This window comes from Argopecten irradians, chromosome 3 (assembly GCF_041381155.1).
Source record: "Argopecten irradians isolate NY chromosome 3, Ai_NY, whole genome shotgun sequence".
In the NCBI taxonomy this organism is placed as follows: Eukaryota; Metazoa; Mollusca; class Bivalvia; order Pectinida; family Pectinidae; genus Argopecten; species Argopecten irradians.
The window spans coordinates 46,183,699-46,197,106 of NC_091136.1; the positions used below are offsets into that span (position 1 = coordinate 46,183,699).

At 36.1% G+C, this 13,408-nt stretch overlaps 1 protein-coding gene across 1 annotated transcript in view; it reads left to right on the forward strand.

Annotated features, from left to right (window-relative positions):
- Positions 1-117: 117 nt before the first annotated feature.
- Positions 118-13,408, forward strand: part of LOC138318801 (WD repeat and HMG-box DNA-binding protein 1-like) — a 37,085-nt gene continuing 23,794 nt past the window's right edge. The window contains exons 1-8 of the mRNA XM_069261505.1: positions 118-238; positions 6,496-6,607; positions 7,004-7,155; positions 7,641-7,749; positions 8,948-9,045; positions 9,385-9,430; positions 9,755-9,847; positions 10,222-10,328. Of these exons, the coding sequence (XP_069117606.1) occupies positions 165-238; positions 6,496-6,607; positions 7,004-7,155; positions 7,641-7,749; positions 8,948-9,045; positions 9,385-9,430; positions 9,755-9,847; positions 10,222-10,328 (791 nt within the window). The 5' untranslated portion in view covers positions 118-164. The remainder of the gene's footprint in view (positions 239-6,495; positions 6,608-7,003; positions 7,156-7,640; positions 7,750-8,947; positions 9,046-9,384; positions 9,431-9,754; positions 9,848-10,221; positions 10,329-13,408) is intronic.

Consider the following 13,408-nt stretch of genomic DNA (forward strand, 5'->3'; position numbering starts at 1 on the left):
ATTCCAAATATTTCTCGGTAATTTATCTATTTGTCTGTTATAATTATTGATAATTTATATCCATAATTGAAATAACATTATTTATATTGTAAATATTATGACATTTGCTGCGGAACGTTCCTGGCGCCAAAAACAACTTTTGCGGGAAAGAAACATCTGAAAAGATGCCGACAGTGCAACCTCTAAGATATGCTCACAGCGATGGACATACAGACGTATGCTTCGACGAAAGTGGAAAGTAATAATATGATACACTTGAACTTTATGTCTTTATATTTTGCTTATCTTGATAATTTTAAGAATTAATGTCGATCCGTTTCGCCCCCTCTCTCGCTTTGATTTGAAGTTCATTGTGATTGTTTACATTGATGTACATTATGCAGTTTGGTCAAATTATTAGCATGGGTCTACAAGTGCTTACTGGACATTAACGATAGAAAGTAAATGCTGTGGCGATCGTTTTGATGGATTATCGATTAGCACAACAACATTTTTTTAACGCTCACTAAATAAACACAGATTTAGGCTCTTCCAACCACAGGGACATGACACGAAAATTTTTAACCAATAGTATACATATATATATTATAGTATCAAGGGTATGAACTCGGCGGTCGAGAAAAACGGACCTGTTTTTTAAAAACCGTGATTATTTTAATAAATGGGTTCTATACAACATTGACGGATATCTTACCTTAAAGAGAAATAATTTATCTTTCCATTGAGTGCTTGATGAACAAAATTGGCCAAGTATTGACGAAATTATGGCTTAATAAATCGGGAAATATACGAAAAATATGCCAGGTAGACATTTCCCTGTCTGGTCGAAATGTCGTCTCGGCTCTAATGGGCACCTCAAAAACCAAGTCAAAATCACAAAATCTACGCTTGTGGTGGTAAACAGTACCGATAACTGTATTCATCCACAATCTTCTTTGGAGATGTCATAACCCGTACTTTGTAGAAACTCCATTTAACATGTGTAGCTTCTTTGGTTTATCACCATCTGTCAATAGTGACAATTTTAGGTGAGTGATCGGCTCAGTGGCGTGGGGGAAGGGGTTATATACAGTGCATTTTTTTTCTCTTCTGGTGCTGGAATAGATAAAAGTAGATAGCTTAAAAACATGATAAAAATGAGGTGTTTATTTGTGAGTGGGGGCTTCAAGGGCTACGTTGTTTATGTTTGCCTTGAAGCCCTCCAGTGTAGTGTTTTGTCCTCTTGCCACAGGGAGGAGATTCCAGTGTGTTGGAAAAAGAAGTACTTAAATGTATCCTTTGTGGCTGCGATGTGTCTATGCATAGGGATGTGTGTGTCTAGTGCGGGTGTCTACAGGTGTTAGGTATTGTTCTGGGTTGATGGCAACGAGATGGTGTGTGATTTTATATAGGAGGATGAGTCGTGATTGTAGAGGGCGTGTTTGTAGTGTTGGCCATTGGAGTGTGTATAACATGTCTGAGACTGAAGAAGTGTTATGATATCTGTTGTGTACTTATCGTGCTGCTCTGCGTTGAGTTTTTTTCTTTTTGTTGTATTTGGCCAGTATTGTGTGGGTCCCAGAAAGAGGAGCAGTACTCTAGTTTGGGTCTAACAAGTGCTTTATATGCATGTTCTTTAATGTGTGGTGAATTGATTGTGAGGTTTCGTTTTAGGAAACCTAGTGTTCTGTTTGCATTTGCGGTGATGTTGTTAATGTGTTTGTCCCATTGGAGGTTGTTTTGTAGTGTGAGGCCTAAGTATTTACTGTGTTTGACGTGTTCAAGTGAGTGGTTATATATATATATATATGGAGAGTGTAGTTGTGGTGGATTTTGTTGCGTTTGGTGGTAGTGGAGATGACGTTGCACTTGTCGGGGTGAAATTGCATTAGCCAGTAGTGTTCCCATTGTTCTGCATTGTCAAGGTCGTGTTGTAGTTTCTGTGTGTCTTCTTGTTTGTGTATGGTCTTGTAAATGATACTATTGTCTGCAAAAAGTCTAAGGGTGCTGTGTTTCATGTATTCATGTAGGTCGTTGATATATATTAAGAAAAGTATGGGGCCCAGACAGGTTCCTTGAGGGACTCCGGATGTTACTGGTATTTTTTGTGTGAGTGTTTGCCCTCAAGTATTACTGTCTGGGTGCGATGTGAAAGAAAATCTGTTATCCATGCATGTGTGTTACCTGTGATGCCGTAGTATTTGAGTTTGTACTGAAGGCGTTTGTGTGGTACTTTGTCAACGGCTTTTGCAAAGTCCATGATTATGATGTCTGTCTGTGTGTTGTTGTTGTGGTTTTGTGTGAGGTCGTGTATGAACGTGGCCAGTTGGGTTTCGCACGATCTGGAAGGTCTAAAGCTGTGTTGTTTGTAGTAAAGTATGTTGTTGCTTCCAGATGTGACATGGTGGCGCTGGTGATTACATGTTCCATTAATTTGAATGTGATGCATGTGAGTGATATTGGTCTGTAGTTTGCGGGATTGTATTTGTCGCCTTTTTTGTAAATGGGATTGACATTTGCGTGTTTCCAGTCGTGGGGAAGTGTTCCTGTGGAGAATGAGCATGTAAATATTTTTGTAAGGATTATTGGAGCTGTGATGTCTTTGAGTTTATTGAGCTCACTTACTTTAACCGTCACTGCCATGTTCATTTTTCTTTCAGAACGCTTCTCGACTTTACATATCATGACTACATTATGCAAATTATGTTATGTTGTGCTTGTCGGTGAACTCGAGAAGTGTTCCAAAGAACAAACGAACGTGGCGGTGACGGTTAAAGTAAATGAGCTACACGATGTTTAAATGGAGTTTCTACAAAGTACGGGTCATGACACCTCCAAAGGAGATTGTGGATGAACACAGTTATCGGTACTGTTTACCACCACAAGCGTAGATTTTGTGATTTTGGCTTGGTTTTTGAGGTGCCCATTAGAGCCGAGACGACATTTCGACCGGATAGGGAAATGTCTACCTGGCATATTGTTCGTAAATTTCCCGATTCATCAAGCCATAACTTCGTCAATACTTGGCCAATTTTGTTCATCAAGCACTCAATGGAAAGATATAGGTCCGTTTTTCTCGACCGCCTAGTTCATACCCTTGATACTATAATATATATATATATATATATGTATACTGTTAGTTTAAAAAAGTTGTGCCAGGTCCCTGTGCTTCCAACGTATCGCTTCCAACAGTCACTTTTTGTATCCCTTGATCTTCTCGTGACATGAGACTGCCCTGGAGTGAATCAGCTATCAGATTTTCTTTAGATAATTTTGGATATTTGCGATTCTACTACTCCAATCAGGGGATCCAGTCGACCATGGACTTTTAACAGATTCAGAATTTAATTAAATCATCATTTTTCAGAAATCTGAAAAGTCAAAATTAAACATCTTACCTTTATGACAAATACAGTAGACATGTGCTTCGTAGAGTTAAATTTGATTTTTGGGAGCGAAAAATTTGATAAGGATGCGCATGCCCTGCTGAGATATGGAAATTTTAAACACCCACAAAATATTTCTTGAGTAACTGACATGTATAACTTCGATCCATCAAGGATTTATAAGGCCAAATAAAAAATATTCTTGTTTCTGGTAACACCCTTTAAAAATGAAGAGTCGGTAGGTAGGGATATTTATTCATTTTTTTTTTTTTTTTTAATATTTTTTTTCTCTTCATCCCAGTCTTGCGGTGGAAAACTGAAGTAAACTTTATTCATCCTTATATACAAACAGTGGATTTGATTCCCAGGAGATTATTGGTGTCTTATAGATTTTCAGAATTTGTACCAAAATTCCGGATTTTGTGAAAAACCAAACAAAATTTAGGTTGTTATTTGTTTGCTCGGAAACACAAATATTTTTTTGTATCGCCTAAGTGAGAAGGATTTGTCACTGTCTCTTTACACTCTTTAAACACCACGCGAGGCGCCTATGAACCGAGAATGCAAACTATTTTCTCAACAACTACTTGTCTTTATCGAGTCAAATAAAATACCAATGTAAACCTCAACAAATTTCACTATGTCTAATCTTTGTTTTAAGGACGGAAGATTTAGAAGAAATGTCGTAAGTTTTCATAAAAAAAAATGAAATCTCGTGAAATGATGGCTCGCTTCAGAAAGTAAGACGGTAACCCTTACACCTGCAAACTACATCAAAGGTTGCTAGTGCTGCCACGATATATCGATATACCGGTAAATTGCAATATGCTGTGAAAATATATCGTACCGCGATACAGGAATCATGTAGCGGTTTTTCACGATATAACAATATTCCGATTGCCTCCCTTCGGTTGAATTAAACGCTCACTTAAACAAGCGTGTCATACACACAGATAAAACCTAACATGGCCGACACAAACATTGAAAACTGGACAGGTGTCCCAAACAGAAAGGCAAAAAGTGCCGTGTGGGAATTCTTTTGTTTAAAAGAAGATAAACAGATGATAACAGCCGGGGTAGCGGTATGTAATATCTGCTATGCATGCGTGAAGTATACTCCAACAATGTTAGAGGTATAGCACGACGAGACACTTTTGATCATTACGTCGTGTCTAACCTCTTACAATCGAGGCAGGATTCACACGGCGCAGAAATGGGCTCGATATAGATTCAAAATTTCAAGTTGTGTTTACACTAACCTTTTATATCCTGAAAGAATTATCCCAAATCATGTTAAATCCAAAATTCAAAACGTCACTATTGCACTGTTATACCGAATTTAGACATTTCTATACCCCCACCACTATTTGTAAGTCTACCCGGTCGCCATTTTTACTCGGTTGGTACAAATTACGGAATGGTGACGGAAAGTAAAAGTATCATTATCTATGAAATATTTTGCAGTATTTCGACAAAAATGCATTAATTCATTTAAATATTTCCAGAATCAATCAGAACTAATAAAAAATACTTGTTTCCGTGCATATAAACAACCTTGGTTACCACTGTTAAAATTATCTTTCCATTTGATACACCGTACTATAATTTGATAAACCGGAAGTGACGAAAATTTGAATAGGAATTAACCTAGATTATACAGCGATGCTATGGGTCAGCTCTTAAATGTGTGATTATTCCGTGGATTAATGTTATGTCATATATAGTCTTATACCAGAATGTGTTCATGGATAACTACTGATTCACGCTATACATGTTTTTTGACATTCTGGTAAGTTTTTCACTTGGTAATTAAGCGTCAAAGTTCAGCTCTAATTCGAGGGCGGAACTTGCGAAGACTCGTATAGGGTTCGGGCATTAGATCTCGATATTGCACATCAGAATTTTCTCAATATCGAGATCTAATATTATTGGATTAGCGTGAAGTATCGGGGGAACGACGAATTTGACTACGCACATGGTCAGCATAACCCAGGAAAGGTTAGACATGACACCAAAAACATTAAGAATCTTATCGATGACCAGAATAATGATGATAAGAAAGCAACATCTATGAATGTAAATTCAGCCCCTCATCAAGTAACACTACAACATGTCTTAGGGGCGAAGTATAAAATGAACTCAGCACGAAACGTGGACAAAACACTATCAATTGTTACATAATTTGTTAATTTACATACTTAAAACTCAATTGTGAAGTTTAAAATTTGCCATATCATTTAATTATTCTTGTTTCAGTTTGTTATTTTTTTTTTTTTTTTTTTTTTTTTACTTTTATTTACAAATATGTAATAAAATTAGAAAAATAGACAAGAGTGTTGCTTTTATTATTAAATATAGGGTTCAGATTAACATAATGATTATACAAAAGTATATATTTGGTTAAGGACATATATGATATTTGATATTTTAAGCTCACAAATAAAACACAATATATTGTTGTACATAATTGCAATACAGTGACTCTATATCACAATATATCGTGGTACGATCTTGCCGTATCGTGGCAGCACTAAAGGTTGCACTGGAGGATTACAGGGTATCAAAAGACATCACAGTGCACAAGCATTAAAACGCTTGCGACGTATTCATCCAAAACTTTGAGTGACATATATATCCTTCTCATCTACGTCCTTGGATCCATGAATTATATGGAAGTTGGTATGCCAATAAATTTATACCCTTGCGATTCCCCCAACGATTCCTGATCAATTTGATAACATTCAGAATCTCACTGCTGTGAGAAAATAATTCTTGATGTTTTCAGATTATTTCTCTATAGGAAATTATGTTAGTTCTGGTTAAGTTGGACTCTCCGGTTTCCCCTTGTCCGTAAATAGAAAGGGGAGGTCACTCTTTCAAGAGGTCCCATTACTCAAACTTAGAAAGCGCTTTGCTAATATTATAGTATGCATGCATATGATCGCCAGTTTGGTGAATTTATAGCATTTAGTTTTACAGTATTTTTTAGTATTAAAACATCTCACATGATTTTAATTTAAAAACATAAATAAAATTGAAAAAAATGAGCAAGAAAACAGTTTAAACAGTGCATATTGATATTGCTTATATTTGATACAGAATTATAATCTTGTATTTCAATATTTTCAAGGCATTTGCTGACATGTGGTACAGATGGAGATGTTCGTGTCTGGGCTGGAATAGACGATGACGATGCAGTCTCTCACAGAGTTGGTGACCGTGTCTATGGTATAGTGTATAAGGTAATGTTTTAGAAGAACAGTATGAATTTCCCTATAAATAACAAGCTTAATATACGTGAAATATTATTGTAGTGGGAGTAGTCATTTACCATGAGCCAGAACAAATGCGTTCACCATATAGAGGCATGTGATGAGACGGTGGCTATGTCATGATCACTGAATCATGTCACCTGTAAAGGGATTTGATGTAATATGTATATGTTTTCTTCAGTGAGAGCATTTTTGAAACCAATAGTTTCATTATTTAGACAACCATATTTAGAAAACCGAATCTTGAACTTTTCCAAACAAATTCCCCAAAAAAACATGGTCTTAAAAGTGGTACATGTATATTAACATTGAAAAGTAGACTTCAAGCATACAGATCAATAAGAAAAATTGAACCTGTTTTTGTAGAATGAACGTTTCTTCACTTCCTCCGACACTAATACTATCCAAGCTCATACCTTCCCTGATGGCGGACCTGATGGCATATTAACACGCTTCACTGCTCCTGTCAATCATATGGTTGTAAACCAATCTGGCAAGACCATGGTAGCATGTTCAAGGTAAAGGGTAGTACAACTTGGGTTAATAGGGTCACAGTATAATTCCATATTGCACATTTCATGTAAAATTCAAAAGAAGCTATTCACGCTCTGCAGCATCTAATTCATCAAATAATAATAAACATCACCAAAAGTAGATACTACTAAGAGTTTTAAATAACACTTCCTGTTTTGACCACAATTTTTATACTTTCACATGAGATGTACAGGACAAGTATTATTCCTATTACTATGGTAAAAGTTCACATCAAATTTTCAGACAATGTGGCTGGTTCCAAATATATCAAAGAAATTTGAAAGTGCTATCTATAACCAGATTCAAATACTGACTGAAATTATGAAAATACAGTGTACATTGGAAATGATATAATAAAACTCTTAGAATGACTGGCAAAACCTCTGAAGTGAAATTTTTACAGTATATTATTCCATATATAAATGGTAAATAACAAATCATGATTTATGAGATTTGAACTTGTTTCCAGTGACTTTACCATAAAGACAGTTGAGGTGGACACATGTAGTCATAAGACTCTGCAAGGTCATGAAGCCCCAGTTCTCAGTGTGGCACTGGACCCTAAGGAGGAGTATGTGGTAGGTACAGCCTCACAGTTAAGCAGTATTCTGAAAATATTTCAATCCTTCTCTTCAAACATTTGTCCGGTGTTTTTTCCCCCTATGAAATGACAACTCACATGACAGATCAGATTAATCATGTATACTACAATTATCCTATTATTTTTGTTTTCTTAAGATACACTCTCACCACTGTAACCTGTATTATGCTCAATGTGAGACATACAAAACGGTAGAGATGACACTCGATTTGGTTTCTTCGAATTCTTTTTACACCAGTTTTCGGTTTATTCGATTCAGTTCAGACAAATCTAATGTAAACACTATTTAAGTCTATTTACTATCAAAAACAAGTTTTGTTTTAGATGTAAAGAAGTTACACCACTCAAACAAATGGTATTTTTCTCTATCAAAATTTTACTTCAAACAAAAACCATTAAAAAAATTTAATTGCATTCATGTTCAATCGTAAAATGGTTTAATATTCATGGGAAATTGGCCCAAGGAAACTTGTTTTACAATCGCAACACAATGGCGGCTTGATTTAGCTGTTGATATTCTGCGGGATTGTTATCGAGAAAATTATAATAAAAACATCAACAATAATAAAATATCAAACAATAATGGATATATATCATTTAAATAATATTTATTTGCATAAAAATGTCCGCAGACAGCAAAAAAAAGATGTTCTGAATGATTTAACTTGTACACGTGTTACATATACATGTAAGCTTATATGTCAGTCAACAGGTGTATTTCTCAGGATTGTCAAATAGTTTCTCTGTATTTTCAATGAAATAATCAGCACTACAGTTTATACATGTAAATTACAGGTAATATAGGACATTAATTTTTTTAATGAATCAAGCCGAAACAAAGAATCAGCGTACCAAACTGAACAGTACGGTTGCATATTTCGGTTAACCATGACACTTCTACAAAAAAAGTGTATTATATTCTTTACTTTTCTCCACAAATTTAATTCACTGAATAGTGATGACAACTTTGTCTTAATCTTAAAACTATTATTGAATTGTTTTATTTAAAAGAAATTCTTAAGGAAAAGAAAGTATTTGAAATGAACCGCATTTAATGGTAACCTCATAAAGACCTCAAAAAAGCCATGGTTTTCGCGTTATAAGGTTTTGCAGTATAAAACAATTTGACATTATAACAATAATTGTTTGATACAAATTTTAACTTGGATCTCCAGGCCTCATCCAGTTGTGATGGTACAGTGAGGATATGGCAACACAAAGAACAATCTCAAGTCAACTCCATGAGTATTCTTCCCAAAACAAATGATGTCAGGTAAATTTATGAAACATAGAGAAAATTTACTGTTAAATCCCAACAGGTTATGTATACATGTATATTTAAATTGCCAGTGAATGTAATGTAATAGAAATATAATTGATACAGGATTTTTTAGTTGATCAAATTTAGTACCTCCTTTGTGATGGAATATTCTACGTTATGAAGGTTATATATGAACAACTTTTATGCTGCTTTATCCTCCTGAATTTTAGAAAACCATGATATTCAGTCTTTCCTACAGTATTTATTTTTGGGCAATATTTGAGTTTGCTTTGAACTGTTGATTATTTTTTGTTTATCATGTTGTTTATATTTTCAAAAAAATATTTCCAGTTTATCTAAAACCATGTGTCGGTTATGCTGGGATTTAAAAGGAGAGGTATGTGTCACTTATAATTAAATTTGAATATTTACACCCCAATTCAAATTCACAACTGAATGTGAAGACTCTTAGTTAGGTTGGTTCTGCTTGGAGTTTTGGAAAAAGCAATGGAATAAATTAATATTCATTTAATAGCAGGTATTAAAATAACAGGTCTTTTTAAATATAATAACATTTGCTGAACAAAATTTGAAAGGGAATTCTTAATGGATTAACCTGATAGAAATAGTGAGCTGTTATTTTCATAATTTGAAAATTTAAAGTATACAGACATTAAAAGGAAACTGTTCATTACAAAATTTTCTTTAATATTTATTCCAGAATCTTTATGTTCCTGTCGAAAAGGAAATCCACATTTATGAAAGATCAAACTGGAAAAAAGTTGGAGTTTTTCGGGATGAAGATATAGCAGGGGTAAGTCAACATTACAAATTTTACATGTAAGATTGTTTAAAAGTGCAGTATATTATGACAAACAACCTGCAATGATATTCGATCTTCTTTGAAATGTTAAAGAATGATATTTTTAGCATTCTTATGAAATACTCATGACAATGTGTAAACCAATATGGGGATTTTGAGATCCCAAAACAACATGGCTAAAATACTAATTACCATATGTTAGTCCCTCCTTCTGGTGATTTTGATATCGCAAAGATGACGTTGCAATCACTCGATGGTGGGACTAATTGATGTTACCGTATTAGGAAAGCATTATTTTTAATAGTTGAGTATGCTTACTGTCACCAGTGTTAAATATTGGTGAGTTGATTGTTATTCTTTTGTAGGTATTGTCTATCCTGGCACTGTCTCCCAATGGAAAGATTTTGGCTGCAGCATCATCAGAAGGCAGTATCTTGGTGTGGGACATTAATACAAAGAAATGTGTGGACAGGTGATCACAGACAACACACATCATAGACATGCAGTTTTTAATCTCTTCTGTATTTGTGGTTTTAACAAAATGATATAATGAAAATGCAATTTCTAATCGCCTTTTTTCCGTCGCCGTGCGTCATCCGTTGTGCATCGTATGACGATAAACAATTCACTTTTTTGACTTCTTCTCCAAAAGTACTGAACCAAATTAGTTGTAATTTTGCAGAAACCTTCCATAGCCAAAGGTCAACCAATATTGTGAATTATATGGTCCCAGCCCCCCAGGGGCCTGAGGGGTGGGGCCAAAAGGGGTCAAATAGGCTAAAACTTCAAAAATCGTCATCTGAAATTCCAGAAATGGTAGAATCAAATCTCTTCATAGATTAAAAGGTCTTTAGGTCCTTCACAAAAATTGTGAATTATATGACCCTGAGGTCTCGCGTTTCCCCACTGGGGAGGGGGTCAAGTTTACTATTAGTTTATATAGAGAAAAGACATTTTTGAGCATCATTTGGTCATTTGTAATAGGAAATAAGTCAAATGTTGTCAGAATTATAAGTATGAAATGGCCATTGAATCCTATTAACAATTTTTCAACGACTGAGGGGCGGGGCCAAAAGGGGTCAAATAGGCTAAAACTTCAAAAATCTTTTTCTCCACTCACAGATGTGGTAGAAGCAAATACTTTTCATAGATAGAAAGGTCTCAAGGCCTTCTACAAAGATTATGAATTATATGACCATGGGGTCTCAGGTTTCCCCCTGGGGAGGGGGTTAAGTTTACTATAGTTTATATAGGAAAACACATTTTGGAGCATTATTTGGTCATTTATAATAGGAAATTAGTCAATTGTTGTCAGAAATATCCCTATGAGGTGGCTTTTGAATCCTATTAACAATTTTACATGACTGACCCCGTCAGGGGCGGGGCCAAAAGGGGTCAAATAGGCCAAATCTTCTTCTGAAATTCTGGAACTGGCAAATCTTCTTCTGAAATTCTGGAACTGGTAGATGGAAAGGTCTTAAGGTCCTTTACAAAAATTGTGAATTATATGACCCTGGGGTCTCCTGTTTCCCCCTGTGGAGGGGGGTCAAGTTTACTATAGTTTATTAGCTCACCTGGTCCGAAGGACTGAGGTGAGCTTATGGGATACTGCAGCGTCCGGCGTCCGTCAACAATCGACTTCTTCTCCATAACCGCTGGTCGGATTTCAACAAAATTTGACTGGTAGCATCTTTATGGGCTATTAACTGGAAATTGTACAAATGATGGGGCTGATCCCCCGGGGGCCTGATGGGCGGGGCTAAAAGGGGTCAATTTGGCTATTTCCATATAAACAACTTCTTCTCTGAAACCAAGCATGGGATAGCACCCATAATGCAATGGTAGCATCCTTATAGGTTGGGGATTCAAAATTGTGCAAGTGATAGGGCTGACCCCCCGGGGGCTTGAGGGGCGGGGTCAAAAGGGGTCAATTTGGCTTTTTCCATATAAATGACTTCTTCTCTGCAACTAAGCATGGTATAGCACCCATAATGCAATGGTAGCATCCTTATAGGTTGGGGATTCAAAATTGTGCAAATGATAGGGCTGACCCCCCGGGGGCTTGATGGGCGGGGTCAAAAGGGGTCAATTTGGCTTTTTCCATATAAATGACTTCTTCTCTGCAACTAAGCATGGTATAGCACCCATAATGCAATGGTAGCATCCTTATAGGGTGGGGAATGGTAGCATCCTTATAGGGTGGGGATTCCAAATTGTGCAAATGATGGGGCTGACCCCCCGGGGGCCTAAGGGGCGGGGTCAAAAGGGGCCAATTTGGCTATTTTCATATAAACGACTTCTCTGAAACTAAGCATGGTATAGCACCCATAATACAATGGTTACATCCTTATAGGGTGGGGATTCCAAATTGTGCAAATGATAGGGCTAGGGCTGGGTATTGGAAGGTCTAAAACGATACGATACATATCGAAAATACACTGAAACAATACACGATACGTATTGACGATACAGTGGACCTCTTTCAAATTCAGTTGACCATTGTGTTTTGAATATTGTGACATTTGGTTTGTTTAGTTTTACGTCCTATTAACAGCCAAGGTCATGTAAGGACGTGCCAGGTTTGTTGGTGGAGGAAAGCCGGAGTACCCGGAGAAAAACCACCGGCCAGCGGTCAGTACCTGGCAACTGCCCCACATGGGATTCGAACCCACATCCCAGAGGTGGAGGGATTGTGGTAATATGTCGGGACATCTTAACCACTCGGCTACCGCGGCCCCATATATATAAAAAAGACAATTTTGATAAAACATTCTATGACCTGGCAAAAACCTACCAGACATTTGATTTGGTTCACCATATGTGTTGTTTTATTTCTGTCAATTCATATTCTTAGCTATGAAAAGACATTTCTAATCCATCTAAGTGACACAGATGCTTTAAACACTTCCTTTTGATTGAAATGCTCTTACTTGAATGATGTTCAAGAATAAATTTTGTTTGGAATTTCCTCATTCTATAATAAAAACAGTAGGTTAAGTTGTTAAAACGATACCGCGATATACAGCATGTTTGCATATCGATATTTGATACACTGCTGAAAACCGATACATATCGGTATATCGATATATTGATCCAGCCCTAGATAGGGCTGACCCTGGGGGCCTGAGGGGCGGGGTCAAAAGGGGTCAAATAGGCCAAATCTTCTTCTGAAATTCTGGAACTAGTAGAATGAAATACTCTTCATAGATGGAAAGGTCTTAAGGTCCTTTACAAAAATTGTGAATTATATGACCCCCAAGGACAAGAGGGGCGGGGCCAAAATGGGTGAAAATGGTTAAAATTTCTCAAAGATTTTTATAAAATGAAGGGGCTCGTAATAACGCCATATTTGAGCTAATATTTTACGAAATTATTACTGGTGTCTGAACGATTCTCGATTTTAATCGATGATCGATCAATTAGGATTTTCATAAAGACTATTGATTATGATAGTCAATAATTGATTATTTAAATGGGAGATAACTTGTGCTTATCTTATATTGTTCTGAACCTTTATTATGTGTATATTGATGCAAAACCACATTTCAAAAT